Source organism: Taudactylus pleione, unplaced genomic scaffold (genome assembly GCF_031769625.1).
Source record: "Taudactylus pleione unplaced genomic scaffold, aTauple2 ptg000201l, whole genome shotgun sequence".
Taxonomy (NCBI): domain Eukaryota; kingdom Metazoa; phylum Chordata; class Amphibia; order Anura; family Myobatrachidae; genus Taudactylus; species Taudactylus pleione.
This window is the reverse complement of record NW_028284603.1, coordinates 57,651,024-57,676,039: the sequence shown is the minus strand read 5'-3', so window position 1 is coordinate 57,676,039 and position 25,016 is coordinate 57,651,024. Positions and strand designations below refer to the sequence as shown.

The 25,016-nt window shown below is 44.4% G+C and overlaps 1 protein-coding gene across 1 annotated transcript in view; it reads right to left on the bottom strand.

Annotated features, from left to right (window-relative positions):
- Positions 1-25,016, bottom strand: part of ACTN2 (actinin alpha 2) — a 146,674-nt gene that overhangs the window by 92,898 nt on the left and 28,760 nt on the right. Inside the window, exons 3-5 of the mRNA XM_088477637.1 lie at positions 12,979-13,093; positions 3,389-3,508; positions 2,137-2,223 (exon numbers count right to left, since the gene is read on the bottom strand). Coding sequence (XP_088333763.1) covers positions 2,137-2,223; positions 3,389-3,508; positions 12,979-13,093 — 322 coding nt within the window. The remainder of the gene's footprint in view (positions 1-2,136; positions 2,224-3,388; positions 3,509-12,978; positions 13,094-25,016) is intronic.

The window sequence follows — 25,016 nt, the reverse complement described above, 5'->3', positions numbered from 1 at the left end:
CTGCTGAAACATGAGGAATAGGAAGAAGCTAGGTGACAGTCGCTATGATAAGTCCCTACACTGTTCCGATTGTTAGTGGATTGTTAGTGGAAAGGGGAGAGCCTGAACACAGTTGCTCAGCTTCTACTGTATTTTAACAATTTATCAAATAAAAATTGATCAGAGTATACATGACACTTTGGGGTCAATCCTATTCCATGCGAAGGGTGAGAGTTGCCGTTGCAACAGCGTTAAAATGCCAGCAACCAACCGGCACCTCGCACCTGTTGCGGCTCCTTCAGAGCCCGAATTCGCTGAAGTTTGCCTGGAGCACTATGGGGCTGCAAGCAATTTGCAGCGAATCCAGGCTGCCGTAAAGTGCGGCCATTGCCGCAATAACTCGCACCGGCAAGATCATCGGGTCTAATTGAATCGAACTCATACATATAATGTAAACACTAATAATAATTATTATTATTATTATTGAAAAAAATACATCATTATTATAATAATATACACACATATTCATCATATCATAAAATACTTTTTTATTTATTAGTATTGCAAAGGTATAATAGATAAATAATAGACGAATGATTGGATCTGTACTTCTAGCAGTTATTATTTATATTATGATATCATACACCTATGATGAATTAGTAGGTGTAGTATAAGCTGTTTACAATGTAACCGTTGGCATGTTCTAACAGGGGTGGATACGGGATCAGAATACCCACATGGTCATCCCGACAAAATCCCAAACCAATTAGGTAAGTGTCTAACTCTCACCCTAAGCCTAACCCACCTTTTCGGCAGCCTAACCCTAATCCTCCCCCCACAGCCTAATCCTAACCCTTCCCCTAGTGCAGGGATGGGGAACCTCAGGCCCGGGGGGCCGTATAAAGCCCCCGGAATCATTTGGTCTGGCCCTCTGAGCTTTTTTCTGCTAGTCTCATTTGGCTAGCAGGGTTCCTAGAATCAGGAGCATCTTTAGGAAGCTTCAGAAGGTCACACCGCTGCCCTTACAGCTCCCGAAGCATCCTCAGGGTGCTCCGGGCATTGCTGTAATCATCGGCGATTGTGGCCCCGCCCATGTGTGACATCACACGGAGTGGGCGTGGCCTGCACCAGGCCCTCAAATAATGTTATATATATCAAAATGGCCCTCGGCAGAAAAAAGGTTCCCCACCCCTGCCCTAGTGCCTAACCCTAACCCCTTTCCCTAAATCTAACCCTCCCCCTAATCCTAATACTTTCAGTCGGGATGCCAGCGGCCGGAAGTCTGGTGCCAGGATTTCCGACTGCTGTCGGGATACCGCGCCGGCATCTGGACCGCCGGGTAGGTAACATCATCCCGTTCCATCACCTGTATAACATAACTCAGCCTGTAGCATCCTGCTATTAGATCTGCAATTTCTCAGTGTATTTGAATATACTTATAATTCACAGTACGCAGTGCATAATCCAATATATTATTTATTATTGAATTACTCCTTACCTAATAAAAGCAGACTCACTTTATACAGTAAAAGCACTTCTCATTTGATAAATTTTACATGAACAAATCTAGAAGGCGTATATTATGATCTGGAAAAATGTTGTCCCATAGTGCAAGCATTTATATTCAAATGCATTTATTATCCATCCATCCACACATATATTTATATTAAAATCCATCCATATTCTGCTTTCGGGAACTAACCCTGTAAAAATGCCCTTTGTAGAGCTGTAGGTCCAGATGGCAATGTGCAGAATGTAAAGAAAGAGGCATCACATTAAAGTCCTGCCTACTTTATGCGCACCCACCTTCATTGAATTCAAGTTGGCAAAGGATGTGAGACTGTGGAACAGCACATTGTGTCCTGCAACATAGCAAGTCTTTCTCATGCCCCACAGAGGAAAACCTGCAATGATCTGCCTACTGTAATAGGCAAACTCATGTGCAGCGTAACATCTCGGGGTGTTAGGCGGCATATCACCTAATAGAATCTAGCAAGTCAGGTATTCTATGTATACATTTAATGTGATGTAATATCATGTTCCCAGTATTGGCATATCACCTAATAGAATCTAGCAAGTCAGGTACTCTATGTATACATTTAATGTGATGTAATATCATGTTCCCAGTATTGTGTCTATCATCATCAGCGTACTTACCTTCCACAGATATGTCCTGGATAGCAAAACGAAGGATGATTGTCCAGATCATACCCAATGTCATTTTTACATTACCATCAACAATTTCTACAGGACAAACAAAAATATGTAATAATCATTTAAAGGGCAATTGTTTTCCTATTTCTTTTTGCATTATCTGTTACTTTTTACATATTAATCTGAATACGTTACAGAAAGATAGTTCCATGGAATCATAGTTATTAAGTTAATAACAGTGACCTCACACACTGCAACCTGCCTGATCGGCATAACTGTAAAACAATCACCACAAGAGTAACTTGTATATATGAAGAAGAGAGACTTGGCCCCCTGAGCTTGGGGCCATCAAATTCTGCCTGCTCGGACGTCAAACCTTCTGCTGTTTAACTGTTTGGTTCTTCATTAGCAAAACTCCTAGTGGGGGCCACAACCTGGCAATCTCCTTGCAGTTACATTTGGTAACTATGTAGCTGTGTCTTATATTCCATGGGATGGGTGTATCCTCCACTACTACCTACAGAAGATGTCCAGTGGACCCACATTCTGGTGCAGGGGTGTTTTAAGAGAGGAGGGGTCCCGTGTGCAGACTCAGCGTGGGCCCCCTCCTCTCTCTAGCAGTGCCGCGGTACAGTAGATTCTGGCTTATTGACAATCTGCTGCGCATGCGCATATCTCCGGGAAAAAGACACCCGTGCCATTTTCACAGGCTCAGCGGTACTGCACATGTGAGAGTCACCGGGAAAAAGGTCGCCGCCATTTTCCCAGTGATTTTTGCTGCAGCACTGGAGACTACAGACAAGTAAGTATAAGACAATATGGATGCAGGGTGTGCGGTGTGGGCCCCCCTGGACCCAGGGACTTGTGTGCCATGCACTCCCTGCACCCATTATAGATACGCCCCTGTTCTGGTGCATTATACGCACCTACCAAGGCAATGCCTCACAAAATAGTAAATGGGGACCAAGTGCATGGATTTAGAGTAGAGAGTTACAAATCTACGGGAGTACATGCGCTACACATTTGGTGAATAAATATAAATATATTTCTACAGTATGCCACCTTTAATGTGCATGGAATAAAACCATGATACTTTATAACTAGAGGAGCTGTATAACATGATCAGGCCAATATTAAATAATAAGTATTCTTCAAATCTACCATTTAGTAGCCTGGAGTGGTCTGGAGCTTATCGTATGGCATGAAATCTGAGGATTTAAAGGTTTTACTTGTTATTCCAGATATAGGTTGTTACCTTCTGCTCCAATTGAAACCAGCTTTACGCCTTTGCTGGCAATGTAGTCCAAAGCTTTGTTGACATTGGCAATCTTATGGAAACGCATCTTTCCTCTGTCTGGCTTTGGCAGTCTTTCCCCTGTGGAAAGGACGTAGTGAACTTATAGTCAATCAGAAAATGAAATATCCAACTGATGAAACATTAATACCGAGCCTAGGTATGTTATGCAGGGCAATCCAGGCTTTTGGAAAGTTATTGGAATAATGACGGCATTCACCCCTATTTGATATAGCAAATTATTTATGCATTTCCAGGATGCAGTGACAAATGATCGATGGGACGTAACTGTTAAATATCTTGCGTGGCACTGCATGCTTCCTAAAGGCACAAGCAATGCCAGGATGAGGTAACACATGAGCTTAGACAGCTATTTCCTGCAAGGATATTAATATTTGTTACTTATGTGCCACCACTCGTTTATTACTACATTCTGGAAATGTTTGAATATATTTTTATTGGCAGATCCTATAGATGTTACTGTTGATAACTTGATATAGGTGCCAGCGGTGTGTGATGTATGTCAGTCCACACAATAGATAACCAGGTTTTGGTTTATTAACCAGGCAGAACAGTCTGCAGGATGACACAGGGTTAATGCTGGTACAGTATGTACAACAGGTACACAATGCAGGCATATAATAGATGCTCCAGATCCAGCCAGGAAAAATATAGTGTTAACCCAGGTGGTATGCAGATAACGGGAAGCACACACCTGTACACACAGTGGTGACAGTGGAGTACGCACCCACTTGTCTCTGTGGAGATTCTCAGGGGCACGTCTTCCTCTATGGAAGATAGTTGCATGGTAAAGCTGCGCATGCACAGTAGTGCATTGGGGTTGGAGGTTGCGCAGTGATGCACCTCCGACAATGCAGGGTCCCGGCCAGAAACAGTAGACGCTCAGGACACTCTATTCTAATGCCATGTACACACATTGCGATCCATTGAATGATCTATCATTCTGACTTAGATCGGAATGATAGATCGTGTGTATCGCATGCTGCACCGTTGCAGGTAATGAAAGACGGAACAAGGGATTGTTACATCGTTCATTACATCACTCAATGTATACCCACGGTCGGGCCGACATATATCCACGTAGGGATGCGGTCAATATCTGGACTGCAGGGATTCCGGCACTCAGAAAGCCGGTGCTGGCATCCTGACCGCTGGAATCCCGACCACTGGAATCCTGAAAGTAGGTAGGGTGGTTAAGGGGAGAGTTAGGCACTAGGGGAAGGGTTAGGGCTAGGCACTAAGGGGGGAGGGTTAAGTTTAGGGTGCAGGGAGGGGGAAGTTAGGTTTAAGCCCTAGGGGAGGGGGGGAGGTTAGGGTCAGGCACCGGGGAGGGAGGGTTAGGGTAAGGAGAGGGGGAGGGAGGGTTAGGGTAAGGAGAGGGGGAGGGTTAGAATACTGACTGACAAGTGTCGGTATTCTAACCCTGTCAGGATGCTGTCCAGGTACACATAGGGTAGTCTGTACCCAGTTTAGCACACAACAAAAATGGCTCCTGTGTCTCAATTCCTGCGGCCATTCAGTGGGACCATTGGCTTGCTCAGAAGATTCATAATCAAAGGATCTACAATCGATGTTGCATCTGTATACGCAGATGATTGGATTTTGTCTCAATACATACCTCGGCGTCTGCCACATTAGTATATTTTTGCACAGCAGCAGCACATGGGATCGCAGCTGCAATGGCATTAGCGTATACGGTGCATCCGGAAAGTATTCACAATGCTTCACTTTTTCCACATTTTGTTATGTTACAGCCTTATTCCAAAATGGAAAAAATGAATTTTTGTCCTCAAAATTCTACACACAATACCCCATAATGACAACGTGTAAAAAGTTTTTTTGAGATTTTTGCAAATTTAATTAAAAAAAAAAAAAAACACTAAGAAATCACATGTACATAAGTATTGAGCTCAGGTGCATCCTGTTTCCACTGATCATCCTTGAGATGTTCCTACAGCTTAATTGGAGTCCACCTGTGGTAAATTCAGTTCATTGTCATGATTTTGAAAGGTATGCACCTGTCTATATAAGGTCCCACACTTGACAGTGCATGTCAGAGCACAAACCAAGCATGAAGTCCAAGGAATTGTCTGTAGACCTCTGAGACAGGATTGTCTTGAGGCACAAATTGGGGAAGGGTACAGAAAAATTTCTGCTGCTTTGAAGGTCCCAAAGAGCACAGTGGCCTCCATCATCCATAAATGGAAGAAGTCCGGAACCACCAGGACTCTTCCTAGAGTTGGCTGGCCATCTAAACTGAGCGATCGGGGGAGATGGGCCCTAGTGAGGGAGGTGACCAAGAACCTATGGTCACTCTGTCAGAGCTACAGCATTCCTCTGTGGAGAGAGGAGAACCTTCCAGAAGGACAACCATCTCTGCAGCAATCCACCAATCAGGCCTGTATATGAAAGTGGCCAGATGGAAGCCACTCCTTAGTAAAAAGCACACAGCAGTCCACCTGGAGTTTGCCAAAATGCACCTGAAGGACTTTCTGGTCTGATGAGACAAAGATTGAACTCTGGTGTGAATGCCAGGCGTTATGTTTGGAGCAAACCAGGCACCGCTCATCACCAGGCCAATACCATGCCTACAGTGAAGCATGGTTGTGGCAGCATCATGCTGTGGGGATGTTTTTCAGCAGCAGGAACTGGGAGACTAGTCAGGATAGAGGAAAAGATGAATGCAGCAATGTACAGAGACATCCTGGATGAAAACCTGCTCCAGAGAGCTCTTGACCTCAGACTGGGGCAACGGTTCATCTTTCAGCAGGACAACAACCCTAAGCACACAGCCAAGATATCAAAGGAGTGGCTTCAGGACAACTCTGTGAATGTCCTTGAGTGGCCCAGCCAGAGCCCAGACTTGAATCCAAATGAACATCTCTGGAGAGATCTGAAAATGGCTGTGCACCGACGCTTCCCATCCAACCTGATGGAGCTTGAGAGGTTCTGTCATGACCAGACACTAGGGAAACCTCTGATAAGGTTAGGAACCGGGGGGTTGCAGGCTAAGTCTCCTAATTGCGGCCAAACCCAGGTTTGACTAGACCTGCCCAGAGGCAGAGGTTTTCTCCAGTGGCCCCTCCAATCGGGATTTGGGTTTCCGCTGCACCAAGTGAGCAGGTCGCGGCCCTCTGGACAGGTACCTGGGAGTGACAGAAGACTGAAAGTGTTTTTTATATATATATATATATATATAAAAACACAGGGAACACTAGGAATAACACAATGGAATAGTTTGGACTGAAGCACAGATACTGAGGGCCTCATTCAGAGCCGCTCGCAAGGGCACAGCTCTCGCAAGTGGCTCGATGTTTTTGGTCTGCGCATGCACCATGTCCGGCGTTCGCAAGCATGAACCCCGACGAGTGACTGAGCTTCATTCGCTGCGGGGCTCGCTACAAGACGGGGCGGATGTCGATGGTGACTGACAGCTTGCCCCGTTTTGTAGGCGGGGAGGGGGGGTGGTTGGGCAAAAGCAGGCATTCCCAAAGAAACGCCTGGCATTTGGGGCAGACCTACTGACATCACTAGTGATGTCTGTAGATGACTTCCTCTTCTATTAGAGCAGGAAGACCACTCGGGTTTGCGGGAGCCGAGACCCTACCACAGGGTCTCGTTGCAAGCCTGATGGTTGCGATAATCACGATGGACTCCAGGCCACTTGCACAAGCTGTGGGTGGTCACCCACAGCTTTGCGAGCGGCCTGGAGAAAAAAAAACGCCCAGATTCAGAGCGAGCGCTCACCAGCAGCGAGCGGCTCTGAATCAGGCCCTGAGTACACTAAGATGCTCCAAAGACATACTGGATGTGCAGGGATGAACGGTATGCTTGAACACTGGAGGTAAGTAAATACTTGAACACTGGTGATGAACTTGAGAATGCTTGAACACTAGTGATGAACTTGAGAATGCTTGAACACTGGTGATGAACTTGAGAATGCTTGAACACTGCTGATGAACAGTTGAGCAGTTGAACACTGGGAAATAACTTGAGAATATACTGGGAAGGTCCAAGTGCTGATATGCACAGAGAAACACAAAGGAAATCGACACATGTATGTACTGGGAATAGCTAGAGCCTCAGCTGTAAGCTTACTAGCAATTAGCATGAAAGCTGACACCACAGGATCACAGGGAAGTGATTAGAGAGCTCAGCAGCACACTAAATCACAGGGATTTACAAGGACACTGGAGTTCTGTGAGACCGGAAGTAACACACAGGGATTTAGCATGGAAGCTAAAATAAGTAGCACTGGTGGTCAGTGTGAGGGCTGCAACAACAGACTGTAGGTTCTTCTTGGGAAACACCAGAGAGCATAGTAATCAAAGGAACAGCGAAGTTGATCAGCAACTTCCTGTTGCAGGAGTCGGACCTAAATACCCTTAGGCAGCTGGTCATTGGATTATGAGATCAGCTGGGAGACCGCAGGGCTGCCATTGGAGGAGATTGATCAGGTGAAATGAACCAACATGGCTGCACCCATGCCTGCTAACACAGGAACCAGGACGCACGCTTGGAAGCACTAGCAGGCCCCAGGGAGAATAGTCAGCCATGACTCATAACTACAACGGCGCCAGAACGCCTCGGAGCCTAAAGACACAAGTTCAGCGGTGAGTAAAGGTCGATCCCAGGCTGCATCCTGCCAGGTGCTGCAAAGAGGAATGGGTGAACCTGCCCAAAGATAGGTGTGCCAAGCTTGTGGCATCATATTCAAAAAGACTTGAAAAAAATTTGCATGACTTCTTGCTTTACCCGTGGTCTATAATACACCAAGCACAAGCAGGTGATTACAAACGCCAGCATCCCCACTGCGAGGACGCCAAACACAGAGGTGCAGCTTGGGATTCCCTAGTCCTTGCTTCCGACTACACAGGAGCCTTTGGCACGGCAAGCGAGCGGACACATATAAGGGCCGTGGACACAGAGTGAGCACCTGGGCTGATCGTTAGCCCAGTTCAGAGATACGGCTCGGACGACCCTAGTCTTCTGCTCAACCCGCAGCATCCACACAAGTCCAAGGAACAACCCAGCAGAACAGCGGCTGAAAAGTGACTTTACACTGACAGTGTCTATACTCCTGTATTTTGCCGACTGCTTGATCTTCCGACTTGAGCCATAAAACGAAATATTTCCATTAGCAGCCATATTCCTGCACCTTGCTGACTGCCCAATCCTATAAACTGAGCTACATACCTTAGTACCTGCAAAATTATTGGACTTCTTTTAAAGATTGTACATTAGACAAAAGATACAATACCCTGTGGAAAAGCACAAAGTGCTACTATATACAAATATTTAGTGACTTCCTATACATACAGGGATTACCATTATCCACGGGCTCTATACTACCAATTTGCATGGATATTAAAGAAGTGTCACGGCAGCCAGACTATTGTTGAGGAAGAATAAAAATATATATATATAAAAAAATTTTTTTCACAAACATACAAACTTTTTATTACAAAACATATATATATTTTTTATTTGCTGTATTTCATTAGCCGGACGCGCCTATATGAAATTACTATCAACAGCGGTTATGTCTGAGATGTGTTATGTTTATATATAAAAAGAGAAACACTGTTTCCTTAGAAACAGAAAAAGAAACATTGGGCCTGATTCAGAGCCGTTCGCTATTTGCGGTCGTTCGTTCAAAAACAAGGGGTGGCTATTCAAATGATCCGTTCGCAAATTGCAGTCTGTTCCCACCTCTAAGTCTGAACGAGCGAGCAAAACATACGCTCGTTTATTTGATAAAAACGCCCCCTGGCCGCACGCACCATACGTCATGTCCGCTATTTATTAGATTAATCGAGTACATCGTACAGCGTATGAACTGCTCGCTATTCTTGTGGTTGGTGTTTTCAACCGCTATTTTGCGAGCAGTTCTGAGTTAAAAAAAACCAAGTGACGTGGTCAATGACGCTGCTTTGTTAATTATGCACTCCCTTAAAACGCCCGTTTTGACCTTTAAGCACGCCTGCGTTCGGATCTCCACTCCCCGTTTTCAAGCACCTTCCCCTGTTACCACCCACATACGTCTCATTCTGTCACTCAAAATAGCAGGCCCTCGCTATATTGCGTACCAACGAATTTCGGCCGCACTGACTGGTTCGCGCATGCGTACTAAAAACCGTACGCATGCGCGGATGTGCGAACATCGCTCGGAACGAGCGTACTGCCGCTAGCGAGTGGCTCTGAATGAGGGCCATTGTTTCATATTATACAGAGAGCTTTTTGTCAACAGCTGCCTCGGAATTGTGTTTGATTATTCTCTTTGAACTGTTCAAGCATAAATCTAGTGTCTTATATTATGTAATCACTGTTTTTACATTACTTTTATGATAAGATTCTGTCTCTTAACATATACAGCATTTATTCTAATTATCTAGTGTCATAATGTTATATATTATATAATCACTGTTTTTTATTACCTTTATTTAAAGATTTTGTTTCTTATCATATATGGCATCTATTTTAAAATATTGAAAATAATACTAATATATCTTATAAGTGTTGATAAGATATTTACTATTAATTTTTTATTGAAATTTTACTGGGTCTTTCCCTTTAGCGCGGTAAATTATTTTCTCCTTCTCTATATGTCATTGGTTTGCAACCATCATTACTGCAGGTGAAGAAAACACCAGCATTTAATACACTTATGGTGCATACACACGGTCAGATTTTTTTCAGATCTGAACGATAACGATTTAAAAAATCGTTCAATCGTTCATATCTGAAGGAAAATCTGACATATCTGTCAGATGAACGATTTGAACGATGCGCGTTCCCAATGGTCAGATAACGATATCTGACATCTGATGTGTTTGCAGTCAGACTTGGACGATTCCATTCATTTTAATGCAGTCAGAAATCAAATCGTTCAAATTGTTCAAATCTTTGGTAAAATCGTTCAAATCGTTCACTCGTTCATCTGACAGATCTGACAAATTTGACCGTGTGTATGCTCCATTATTGTCACGAGTTGAAGCGCCGAGGCTTTACATATTTTGTTTTTTTTTTTCAAAAAGACTTGAGGCTGTAATTGCTGCCAAAGGTGCATCAACAAAGTATTGAGCAAAGGTTGTGAATAATTATGTACGTGTGATTTCTTAGGTTTTTGTTTTATTAAATTTGCAAAAATCGCAAAAAAACTTTTTACACATTGTCATTATGGGGTATTGTGTGTAGAATATTGAGGACAAAAATTAATTTATTCCATTTTGGAATAAGGCTGTAACATAACAAAATGTGAAAAAAGTGAAGTGTTGTAAATACTTTCCGGATGTACAGTATATCTGAATCAGACCCACTGTAATTATTAGGTTATCTTACAATAACTGGGTAATCAAATCTGACAAAGAGCATTATTCTGGAATTACTAAGGGTAAATTTACTAAGATAGGAGTTCTATTAAGAAGTGATGTTGCCCATAGCAACCAATAAGATTCCAAGGGGCAAATTTACTAAGAATCGAGAATGGTCGAGTTTAGATTTTTTCAATCTCGATTTGCATCGCCGAATCTCGGGTGATTTTCCCGTTTTTCATCTCTCAAATTTACTAAGAAGTGAGTTTAGCTGAAAGGGAGATGGCCGATGGTGAAGCAGATCGAGATACTGTATCTCCCCCGAGTTACAAGTGAAAATGAGATTACTCATCCGAGATTGCAGTGTTTTCTCTCTGCAAATTTCTCCCGAGCTAGCAGCCTGCACATATCAGTGAGATATGTGCAGGCTGCTTTTGTGTTAGACCTGGAAAAAAAGGGTTAAATTGTATTAAAAAAAATGACGTGGGGTCCCCCCCAATAGGCTAACCAGTCCCAGACTGAGCATTGTAGGACAGTAAAATCATCACTTTTTTATTGTTCCAAAATGGAAATTTACCTTCGTTAAAAATACATCCTGAAATGGATTATACCGAGAATAGACCCACAAAAACCACAGAGATAGGAGTCTCTTATTGTAGGCACAAACATGCAGGCCAGTGGTGTTTTAGGTAAATATGCCACATCACACATGGTATTTATTGATAGTGTATGTGTGATGCTAGGATCCTGTAAGCCAGTGGTCCCCAAACGTTCTTGAATCACGGCAGCCTAGAGTATCAGCATTATTTTCATGACACCCCTAGGCCAAAAGTTTCTTATTGAGAAATTCATTAAAGATTATTAAGTAAATTGTGTTTACCTGTCCTTACGGTCAGTTATGTGGGTTGCCTTCAGTTTATCCACATATATTATATTGGCAGCCACCAGCACTGGTTTTGCCTACCACTTTGACCATACATAATTTGATTTGGTCCTGGACCAACAACCCATGGCACCCCTGCAAGTGCCCTGAGCCACCCCAGGGTGCCACAGCACCCATTTGGGGAACCATTGCTGTAGAACATGACATATTAACAACAAAACTTTCTTTTCTCATAAGATCATACAGTAGATGTCAATATCTGAATATATTTTCTATGTAGACTTTGCTATGGAAATAGGTGTATCTAAGCTCATCACACGCATTGCAGTCTAGGCAAACCTTGGTCAGGTACTATCCCCATCACTGAACACTCACTGAACTTGATTACAAAATACAATTTTCATGTTTTTAACTCATCTTATTTAATAAATGTTAAATTGCAAAACCCAAACAATAAGGACTTACAACACTATGTAGACAAAAGCAATTGGACATCCCCGTGCAAGCAAAATGCATACCATGCATACTAATGCACACAAGTTCCAAATGGCCAGGGAGGCCCATGCACTTGCAGTTCTAAGGAAACAGCGAATGTTTTTATCAGGATGACAATGCCACCTGTCATGTTTCCAGGGCGGCGCTGGACTGGTATACAGAAAATGTAGTAACCCAGATGGACTTGCCAACTTAAGAGTCCAGATCTTAACCCAATTGAGAACCTCTGGGATTAATTGGAGGGACGGGTGCATTCTAGGCTGACTCAACTTTCTTCAGTCCCGCAGTTGGTCACAGTACTTAAAGCGGAATGGCAAAACATACCGCCTGCTTTTGTCCAGGAACTTGTGCACAGTTTGCCAAGAAGGGTGTCTGCCCAATCATCACATGGCATGACCAGCTATGCTCGATCACACCTTGGCCCCTAAATTCTAGGGATAGCCATCACAAGATTGCATGTACCCAATGCGAGATAACCATTCAATGGTTTAACCATTGATAGTTAAGTTATTGTGTATGTGCAGTGGACCCCAGAGGTTTGCATATGCACAAAGGAGCTCTGCACACTTGGATGAGCCATCAGAAAGTAGCATAAAATAGTGGCAACCATCACCATCCCCTCATTGAATGGAAAACCATTTCCATGAAATCAGGAAGAGCGATGGTTGCTAGCCATCGGTTTCTAATGGCACATTCTTCGCAATGGTGAATGGGACTTACCACCTACTCAACTGGCTGATCTAGACAGTGAGGTCTCATTACCAAATCAGGGAGTAAGCAGGTATGTGTTGGTCACTATGTGAAATGACAAAATAAATGTAGCAAAATAAATAACAAACCTGAAATTACTTCTAGGAGAAGCATTAGTTTTAGGCCATTTCGGAAATCCTCTTCAATGTTCTCAATCTCTGTGCCTGCTTTGCGCAAATGTGAATTGCACCAAGCTGTAAATGTCTGTAGAAATACAAACACAATATTAAATTTTCACAAATTTAATTCTAGACAGCCGATCACAAAATAATATATCTGTCCTGCAATGCACAATAAAGCACAGACCGGGCAATTTCAGGTGTCTGAAATAACCAACTGAAATAGGACCTGTCATTTCTGAGATAAAGGCCAATTAACATAGTACATTATGACCTGTATTCAATTACAGGCGAAAAGTCGGCAAAGTTTCACCTGTCCGACTTTCTGCCTCATTCGCCTGTTTCAGAGGCGAAATGTTTCCGTGCGCGTCCATGCTTTTAGCCTAATTCAATTCCAAAACAGGCGAAAACGGCAAGCGGCGAATGCGGAACAGGCGGAAAGTAATGAAAGAATTGGGAAATCAGTCTGTACCCCCAAAAAAGACGCACTTACATAAGAAATCAATATAGATGTGTACTAATGGCCCTAATATAACTATTTTTCATACTTACGTTGTGTAAATAGCTTACTATTAGCATCTTTGTAAAAGTGGTGAAAAATGGCATAAAGCAGTATTTTTTGTTGAAAATAAGTAGCCCAGTCAAATTTGGGGTACTTGAAAATGGGTGCTTGCATATTTTATGTCTCTAAAGTGAACTTTTAAAAAACTTGAAAAATCTACCTGCTACATGAACCCCAAACACCTGAGCCATTCTTGCAGCCCCTCAAGAAGTCTATTTCGCTAGTTTTCATGTTTGTCTCCCAAAAAATGACATCTTTTATTGAGGTGTTTTAAGATAAATGTTTTATTTTTTTGGCTGATTTGTCCTTTGAGGGGCTGTCCCAAGAGTTCTGAGTCTTTTTCCCATGTTTGCATCTCAAAATAAAGATTTTGCACTTTTTTTCACCTCCTATTCATTGGAGATACTTTGCATTGAGTTTCAGCTTAGGCGAAATCTTCCTGGAATTGAATATGAAGGTACTTTGAAAACAGGCTAAAAGTCCAAATCGGTGAAAACTTTTCTCCAAATGTCACTTTTTGTTCTCTAATTTAATCTGGCCCTATGTATGACTCAGTCCTCCGTGAAATGCCCCTCCACAATATATGCAAATGTAGAATGTTGGCTGTGGTTATAGACCTACAGTATGCTCAGTAATGGACCCATGCTCACTGCCTTATTACTGCGTCATAGCTTCCCTGCATAGTGAGGGAGAGGGGGAGAGCTGGGGATGTCCTTTTTAGGTCAAACATAATGCAGCAGTCACTACCACGTAGTATTATATTATCTACAGAAGGGGTGGGATATATGAATAAAGGGCCTGATTCAGCAGTGAATGCCTGTTCACTGCTGATCCCCGATCATACGTGTACAGAATGGGTCATGCAAGTGTGCAGAATGGGTCCTTCGTAGTAGCACGTAAACCCTTGAATGCCTCTGCCTGATTGACAAGCAGAGACATTTAATTGGCGGCGTGGGGGCGGCCGCCGTTCCCAGAAACGGAGGCATGTACACCCTCTTTTTCAGGAGTGGCTAGCCAAGGATATGCGTTGATCAACACTGAGGCTTACTCAGCTGGCCGGAACCACGGCGCCATCCACCTTTGTGACCATAGATGGTCACGATGGTTATCACAGCCTGCGACCTCTGCCGTAGTGCTGGGATCGCAAATACAGCAGGGGTGTCAAACACCTCCCGCTGCATTTGCATTATTGCAAGGATCGCAATTGCAAAGCTGATATGATTATGTCATGCTCCGGCTCTTAAAAACACTTTTTTACCTCTTCGGTGTCTGTCCAGGACAACGCTGAGGTCCGCTCACACTGTGCATCATTCGTGTGCAAGCCCCGGAGCGAGAGAGAATTCTCTCACTCCTGGACTCACTATAAAAGGGGCGGCTGTCGATGTTGATTGACAGCTCACCCCGTTTTGTATGCGTGGCGGGGGGTCTCTTCACAAACGGAGGCGTTCCCAAGCGAACACCTGCCGTTTGTGGGCGGCGCCACTGACATCACCAGTGATGCCAGTAGGAGAGCTTCCGGCTTTATTAGAGCCGGAAGCTCTCTGGGGCTTGCGGCCACGAGACCCTACCACAAGGGTCTCATCGCAAGCCCCGATGGTCGTTATGGTCTTGACCATCGCGACCATCACCCACAGCTATGCGAGCGGCCACAGCTATGCGACCGGCCAGGAGGCCGCACAAAAAAAACCCAAAACGCCCTGATTCAGAGCGAACGCTCTTTCAGAGCGTCTGGCTCTGAATCAGGCCCAGTGTCCTGTCACTGAGCATGTAGATGGCTCTCCACAGCCCCTTGCTCACAGCGTGTCTTCCCAGCATGAGAGTACACAAGCTGCATGCCAGAGTTCCCTCCTTAACCACAGTATGGGCGCAGCCATGTTGGACTCTGTCATCTGACACTCTTCCGCCATTCAGAGTGCTGCTCCCAGACCAGCTGATCGCAGCATCCAAACCCTGGGGATCCTCCACTATAAATTCCATTTCCTGACTGGCCTCTGTTGCCAGTACAACGTCACTTCTACTGAAGTTACAGCTCTGTGCTGAGCTCCCAGGTACTATGGGGGTCATTCAGACCCGGTCGTTATTGCCGATGCGCTCGGACTGGGTCGATGGCCCCCCACAGAGCATGCGCACGATGGCGCCGTCGTGCGCATACGTGAGACTCGCTATGACCGACAGCGCCGGTCGTAGCGGGTCTCGATCCAAAGGGGGCGAGCTGTCGATGTTGAAGGCGGGCCGGGGGGGTGGCAGCCCAAACAGGGGGCATTCCCGCTTCCGGCTCAGACAGAGATGAAAGCTCTCCGGGGCTTACGACAAGGGAGACCCTATCCTAGGGTCTCGTCGTAAGCCCTGATGGTCGCGATGGTCTTGACCATCGCGACCATCACCTTAGGCGGTCGTAAGGCTGTGGGTGTCAACCCACAGCCTTACCACCGCAAAGGAGGACGTCTTGAAAATTCAAGAGGTCCTCCCCTCATTCAGACCGACCGCACGCTCTGTGCGACCGGCTCTGAATGAGGTCCTATGTATCTGGGCGGTTCCAGTCCGTGTGATTCCAGTTCAAAGTCTAGTTCCAAATGTCAATTCCATCTAACACTCCAGTCTGGTTTTACCACAGAGACTTGGGACCTGATTGAGACCCGCTCGCTAGATGCGTACGCTCACAACCAAGCGTATGCAAATATGGGTAGGCAGGCGATCGCACGGCAAGGCATTAGCACGGCCACTATGTCTTGGTATGCGATCACATTGTGTATGGAGACACCCACCAGCCTGTCTTAAGGAACCCACTTGCGCACGTCATCCCCAGGAAGTGTATGCAACCATCGGTACATTGGGTACCATAGGATGCGATCGCAGCGCTTGTGGTTGACCATACCCTACCGCATGCACTGCGAGCACTTCAGTGTAAAATTCAGCCATGTGACAGTGGCTCTAAATTATGCATGCCTCTGCAACGGTGTTGAGATGCTCAGGCACGACTGCGTTCGCACCTCCACTCCCCCGTTTATAGCAGCCAGCCCATGTCACTACCCACAAACGGCTTCTCCTGTCACTCACTCTGCTGGGCAGTCTATGCACAGCGAGCGAACGCTTCCCGATCTCTCGGACTGGTTCATACATGCGCACTGTGATGCGTATGCATGCGCACAATGCGAATATTGGACAGCTACGAGCGTATGCATCCTAGCGAGTGGGTCTGAATCAGGCCCTTGTTTCTATCTGACTGCATTGGTCCTAGCCAATATCTCTAAATATTGATCTTTTCTGATATTTCCAAACATTGGTCCCATCCGATATCTCCAAATACCGGTTTCATTGGATATCCGACTTCAAACATCGGTATTAGGGCCAGATTCAGACCCGCTCGCTAGGCTGTGTTTTCACGTAGCCTGCCGATGTTTGCAATGTGCGCATGCGTATAAGACGCAGTGCGCATGTGTGAACTAGTCCATGCGATCTGAAAGCATTCGTTAGCAGCGTATAGCCACCTTGCTAGATCTGAAAGCGTTCGCTAGCAGTGTATAGCCACCTCGCTAGATTGAGTGACAGGACGAGCAGTTTATGGGTGGTGACAGGGGATGATCGATGGAAACAGGGGTGTGGTGGTGCAAACGCAGGCGTGTCTGAGCGTCTTTGCATAATTAAGACGCAGCGTCATAATACACGTCACATGGCAGAATTACACACTGAAGCACTCGCAGTGCTTGTGGTAGGGTATGGTCAGCCACAAGTGCTGCATATGGGTCCGATGTTACTCGATGTTACCGACTGTTGCATATACTTCCTGGAGATGACGTGGGGAAGTGGGCATCTTAAGACAGGCTGGTGGGGGTCTAAATACACATCGCGATCGCATGCCAAGACATAGTGGGTATGCTATGGATTTGCATACTTTGGCAGTCCGCAGGTCACAATCCTGACTGCTGAATGCTGGCAAAGGATTCATGATAGGAGTCGAAATACCAACGCCGGAATCCAGGAGGACGCGTACCCGAATTCGGTAAGTACGGGCTGCGCGTCCTGTTAGCCGCGGGGGGAGGGTTAGGTTTAGGGTAGTTAGCGGGGTTAGTGTTAGGTTTTGGGGGGAGGTGAGTATTAGGCACCCCTAGGGGGAGGGTTAGGATTAGGCACCCCCAGAGAGAGGTTAGGGTTAGGCACCCCCTGGGAGAGTTAGGGAGCGGTAAGGGGGGTTAGGGTTAGGCACCCCTGGGGGGGAGGTTAGGGTTATGCACTAGGGGGGGGAGGTTAGGCACCACTAAGGGAGGGATTGGGGGGGAGGGCAGGGGAGGTTAGGGTACTTACCTACCTCTGTCGGGATCTTCATCCTGTTGGGCAGCCGCTGTCGGGATTTGAACCGGTGGCTTTGCCGGTTTACAAACTCACGCATAAATAATGTCCACAGTTTAAGCCAGGTACGTACTCCTGCTTCCAATGAAGCACCGTAGATATTGAATGTGTCACGCCGACTTGGAAGGACAGTCTGCCTTTCAATATCTACGGTGCTTCATTGGAAGCGGGAGTACGTACCTGGCTCAAACCGTGGACATTATTTATGCGTGAGTTTATAAACCTGATTACAGGATAGACTTCTCATCAAACAACATTTTTTTTTCCCTTATCATATTGGAATATAAGACTTCAGGATTCTATTTCATACATTTCCTGTGTACATCTGCATTTCCTCAGGATTACCTTGGCCACTCTTTTTGATATATCAATTATCCAGACTGCAGTTGCATGTTACTCTAGTGAACTTTCTCTATGAAATTATTATATGCATATAAGGAAGGATCTTTAATTCGGAACTCTGATAGTTCATCTTGCAATATTGTTTTTATATTTATATATTTAACCTGTGAAGGTTCAATTAGAGCTGCTACTGACTTTCTTTTTGAATTGACAGTTTTTAAGAATTATTCCTTTAGAAGCGCTTTGGAAACTATTTCTTCACAATTAAAGGGGCACTCCAAAGAAGATAAACTGTGCCACTATTGAGAGTTCAAGTATAGATTTGTATCTTAATATGGGGTATTAAGAGAATATGGTTCCGCGCTTCAAAGAGTAATTAGCATGCCTGTATAGGTATGGGGGTGCCCCAAGAAGTCCAAATGAAAATCAAAGTGGGGTATATCTATGTACATGGTGCTTACTCTGCTCAGACCTGAGGTTCAAAGTGTGTGAAACAGATTTATTTTCATGGATAGAACCATGTGACACTAGTTTTGACACTATGTAAAAGACAATTCATTAACAGGATAAAAACATTTCATAAACAATAAAAAATAATTATGGTTTATGAAATTATATTTATTGTATATCTTTTACGGCCTATGAAATTATTTTTTATCATTTATGAAATGTTTTTATCCTGTTCATCAATTGTCTTTTACATAATGTCACATGTTTCTATCCCTGAAAAGAAATCTGGGCCTGATTCAGACCCGGATGCTAATGCCGCGATCGCTCACATCCAAAAGGGGCCGGGTATGCAAATTCCACGATCGCACTATCTGGTGTAAGGACGCCCTCTATGTCTTAGAGAGCAACAGCAGAGTGAGCGCACCGGTGTAAGGACGCCCACTTTTCTTACTTAGCACACATCATCTCCAGGAAGTGTATGATTAACCTTGAGGTCGATCCTACCCAGCCGCAAGCACTGCGATCACTGCAGGCTGAAATACAACCAAGTGACGTATACAATGACGCCTCCATGCTAATTATGCACATCCATAAAACTCAATTTTAATGCCCAGACACGCCTGCGTTCGCAGCACCACTCCCCCGATACAGAATCACCTTCCCCTGTCACCACCCACAAATGGCACATTCTGTCACTCAAAGTAGCGCTCAGTCTTTGTGCTATGAGCGCACAATTCCCGATCGCAGTGACTGGTTCGCGTACGCGCACTGCGATGCATACACATGCGCAGACGGGCGGCAATCGCCTATAGCGTGCAATCGCGGCTTAGCGTCCAGGTCTGAATCAGGCCCTCTGTTCTCAGGTCTCAGCAGAGTAAGCGCCACGTACATAGGTATACCCCCCTATGTTTTTCATTTAGATTTGTATCTTCATTCTCCATGTCAAAAATCTTGTGCTCCTATTTGATTTTAATGTGAATATTATATATATATATATATACATATAAAGAATGAAAATATTATAATATAAATTCATATATATATATATATATATATATATAAAGAATTTATATTATAATCTTTTCATTATTTATAAGTACTTGGCCTTGTTGGAAATCTAAGACAAGATGAAATTATAGGTCTCCTGCTCACTGAAAATGTCTTTAAAGTCTTATTAATAGACAGCAAAGTCCAAGCAGAATGTATTAGTCAGAGTGTTAAAACTACAAGACTGCACACAGTGCTTCCAGCTGGATTTACTGTACTGTGTACTTAGTTACAGAACCTCTTCCAGCAAAGCGTACCAGGGGAGCTCTGCTACATAACAGGAATACACCATTTAGACGAGCAAGTGACATTTAAATGCAAGTGACTCACTGAACCTTTGGGAAATTGTTAAAGTCAGTCCATAAAAACCAGCTACATCTTGTGTAATCACCAAACAATAACTACAATATATCAGAACACTGCAAAAGTTACTCTATGGTTGCAAAAGGATGACCTACACTGATAACTAAAATGCAGTGAATCGTACGGGGGAACATCAGATGACCTGGAAGGATCCTTTTACCCGGTGATTGGAGTAGACAGATCTGTGCAGTATCCGGACCCTACACGGTGATATTACACCACATGCTCCTAAGAACTGTCCTTTGCCAGTTCTCACCACCATTTGGTGATTGTTTTCCTTTCAGCTATCAGAGGACACCCCCATGATTTTAATTTTTTCATTGTTTATGTTCACTGATTAAATTGTACTTCACTATATACCTTCCCTCTTTTATTTTGGATTACTACTTTGGTGTCCTATGAGGGAGGTACTCCAGAATTTTGGACTATATACCAACCAAACCTTGGAATGTAATGTATATGCTAGCGCATGTGGATGAAATTGCTTCATGTTTTTATAGTAGTACACTGATAACTAGATGGTGTATATAAAGGCAATTTTGCTGTTACATGCTGCAGCTGCACTAAAGCCTCTTTTCAAGATATCGCAGGTAATATCGCAGGAAAGCGCCTCCATTTAGGGAATGAGAGAGTGGAAGATTTCCCACTTGGCAGCCCAGAGGCATCTGGATCGGCCGTGAAATGAAGGGGGCAGTGACATGATCAGGGGTGACCAAGGATGTTGTGCCGGGATGAGGTCAATATCCCGACAGTCGGGATGGCCGGGCTTAGAATGTCGGCACCACCATCCCGACGGTAAATACTAGGGTTGGGGGAAGGGTTAGTGGTTAGGCACTAGGGGGAGGGTTAGGGAAAAAGGGGGGGGGGTTAGGTTTAGGGTATATTGACCCTGGATGCCGGCATCAGGATTCTGACCGCCGGGATCTATTCGCCGAAATAGGCTAAAACGCAGAGGTGCGAATGGAGCGAATGGCGAAACTATCGAAAAAGACAGCTTATTTTGGGGAAATCAGTCTGTACCCCATAAAAAGCCTAACTGACCATGGAAATCAATATAGAAGTGTATTAATAGAACTAATAAAAGTATTTTAGCTTCTTCAATTGAGTCAAAGGGCTGTTATTTGCATAAGTGTGGATAAATGATAAAAAGCTCTTTTGTGAAAAAATAATTGTTGTAATTAAATTGGGGGTTCATTAAAATTGGTGCTAGTATGTTTTTGTGTCTATAAAGTGCATTATAAAAAAGTTAAGAAAATACACCTGCTGCAGCCACCTGCAATCCTAAATACACCTGCCCCATCCACACAGCCCCCCAAAATACCAGACCCAGTACTTTATATCCATTTTCAAACACGTTTTCCTTTCGGCCCAAAGATGACATGTGTTTTTAGGGTGAATTTAGATAATTTTTAAGGTTTATTTTTTCCTAATTAGTCATTAGGGGGGTGTTCAAGATGTTCTGAACCAAATCCCCACATTTTTAGGCAAACATAGGGATTTTACACATTTTTTCTCCGGCCTATGGGTGGAGAAACTTTTTTCGCCTGTTTTTGCCTATGGAGTTTTCGCACATGCGAATACATGCTGGAATTGAATAGGGCGATACTTTGAATGTGGAGAAAACTCATCGGTAAATGTTTTTCGCCGATCGCGGCTTTTCGCCTCTAATTGAATACGCCCCTTAGTCTGATTGCTCCTCTCATCACCAGAGGGGTGCGAGAAGAAATCCTTAAGTCCGACCAAACAGCACGGTGAATTGAATAGCTATTCAGAATCACGCTGAATTGAATCGCCCCATGACGTCCCTGATCCACTCAAACTCCACGTCTAACTGCCAAAACCCCACCTTGATCCATCTAGAAAAGAAATGCCCACTTTTGGGTGCATCTCTAATTTATAAATTAATATTCTTTGAAGACGAGTATTTATAATGCCAAAATATGCATTGTAATTAAGTGATTAGGTGTGCAGTAAGGTCATCATGATGATGTGTTCAGTAAGTTATGATGAGATATGTAGTGTACCACAATCCACTGAGACTAAACCCCATATGTTGTGCTAATGCTGAGTACACACTGAGCTGACGAATCGTTCAGCAGACCGATCTGCCGTCAGATACTTTAGGTCGATTTGTAAATTATACACACTAACCAATCGGCCAGTCAATATGTCTGGCCTGACAACATAACTGGACAGGCATTTAAATCTGCCCTCCCAGCTGTGATGTCAGTATCGGCATCGGCTGAGCTGCAGGGCCGACCTGAGCTATCTGTGAATGACGTCGTTCACAGACATATTGTGTGTACACACCCACCGATGCACTCGTGATATATTGTTCGTCGATCAAAATTAACAATATATCGATAATTGTGTACCCAATATTACATGAACCTTCTTTAAAGAAAGTATCCATGGAAAGTATTTTTAAATGTTGAAACTATGGAAAAGTGCAATAGATGTTTCTTGTCTATAGTATAAAGTCTGTCCATACAATTTACGTTTTTTTTTCACACCATTCACTTTCGTCTGGACACATTTAAATATATTTTATTACTGGCTGGGATACCTGGCATTGACCGGGTTGGAGACTGAACCCTGAAATACACCTTCATTTATTTACATTGTCCTCGACTATAATGTGAATAACGATGCAAATTAGGATTAAGTGGCAGTACGCACAGGCATATTCTCATACCGTTTGGAACAGGGTATATCAGGAGAGGTATATTAGGAGCAGACCGATTTACAGAACAGGAATCTTCCAAAATCACTTGAGTTTTAGAAATCACTGCAGAACAGAGCAGCGGCAATAGCTGTATTATGGTAATGCAGCAGGTAATACCCCCTGCATACATTACTGATCCGAGCTGCGGACTCAGCATCAGATCATCTGCAATCCCTTTGGCTGGCTGAGTGACCATTGAAAATGAGTAAAAGCCGTCAGCCGATGGAGATCCTGGCCTCTCCACTCACCCTCAACGGCGTCGACACGCCTCCGTTTTGAGAAATAGAGGCCATCACCGCCCACTCCCTACCCAGAAACAGCTGGACTATGTGCAGGATCGCAGACCCATACTGCACATGCACAGTATGGATCGGGTGCATGCGCATATTCCTGATAATCAGGAATCTTCCTGATCCCTGTCACTGCGTCCGTAGCTGAATCACCCCCTGAAATCACTCTGCAGAACAACACTGAAGACCATGTCTAGCAGGGCTGCCATCAGGGGGGAGTCCCGTTTCCGGATAGAAGGGGGACCGCCCGCAGTGGAACTGTGTGGCTGCGATCAATGGGCCTGATTCACTACGGAACGCAACTGCGAATGCAATAGCGATTACGCTCGCAGTCTCACTGCAATAGTATGCTAATCCACTGCGATCACTATGCCGTCGCAGCACAACATGAGGATGCCCACCTTACCTTACACACATCAGTAATACTTAGCAAGATTGCGAAACCATCGGTAACGTCAAGTACAACCACAGCCTCACGCACATTTGCACAAGCTCTGACGTTACTCAGAAATTGCTAACCTCAGCGCACGCAGTGAGAGCTCAGACTGCGTAATGGCATCGCAGTGGATAATTTATGCACGCCCCTGCAACGCCATTCGAACGCACTGGCATGCCTGCGTTTTGCCGACCACACCCCCTGTCACCACCCCCAACCGGTACTTCCTGTCAATCACTCTGAGATGGGTCTGCGTGGTCTTATGGTCGCAGTCCCAATTACAGTGGCAGGAACGCACACGCGCACTGTGATGCATGCACAGTACGCAAAAATCGTCCGATTGCGTGTGTATTAGCAATTGCTTTCCTTGCTGAATCAGCCCCAATGTCCCCTGCTATTTGTAATCTCCGTATGCTAAGCTTTGCCAGGATCAATGATTGTAGATTGATTATGCTGTCTGTATGTGTCAAATGGAATGTATCAAGTGCTGAGCTGCTCATGAGCCTGCCAGAGTGTGACAGTGTGTGTCACACTCAGCCAGACCCTCAGCTCCAGAACCTGTGTAATTTAAGAGTCTCTCAGTTTTATGGGGTTGTGTGACAGTGAGTGGCACTGACAAATTTCAAATCTGGGCAAAAAACTTAATCCTAATCAAACTACACCCCCATGCCAAATTTGGTAGAGCTAGGTACAAAACTCTGGCCATGCATAGAGGACAAACAGACTGACAGACACACACACATTTTCTCACTTATTATATAGATGTATTTGACTGTAAGCTACAATTATTAATATTAATAATAATACTAATAATAATAATATTTATTTATATGGCACCACAAGTGTTCTGCAGTGCCTTACAAAGTTAATAAACAAATAAGTAACCAGCGACTCACAAAACAATACACTGCAGGACAAGGACATGGATGATAAACATAGCTATATATTAGCGACCTTTACACCCACATAAGCAGCCAAGTATTAGTTGCCCTAGTGGGGAGTAAGAGATAAATGAAAATACAGTAGGGAAAAGACAAGAGAGTAGAGGACCCTGCTCGAAAGAGCTTACATTCTAAAAGGGAGGAGCAGACAAACAGGAGTGACACAGATGGGGTAGGCGGGGAGGAAGGAAGATGTAGCAGCAAGTTAGGATGAGAGCTGGAAGACTTTAATGAAGTAGTGGGTCTTAAGAGCTTGTTTGAATGATTGTAGAGAGGTGCAGAGTCTGATGGGGAGAGGGAGGGAGTTCCAAAGGTGGGGAGCAGCATGGGTAAAATCTTGGAGGCGGGAGTGGGAGGAATTAATCAATTGGCATGAAAGGCGGCGTGTATTAAGTGAACGAAGAGGGCAGACAGAAGAGTGAAGGGAGAGGAGATCAGAGATGTAAATAGGAAAGGAATGGGTGAGGGCTTTGTAAGTGAGTGTGAGAACCTTGAATTGGATTCT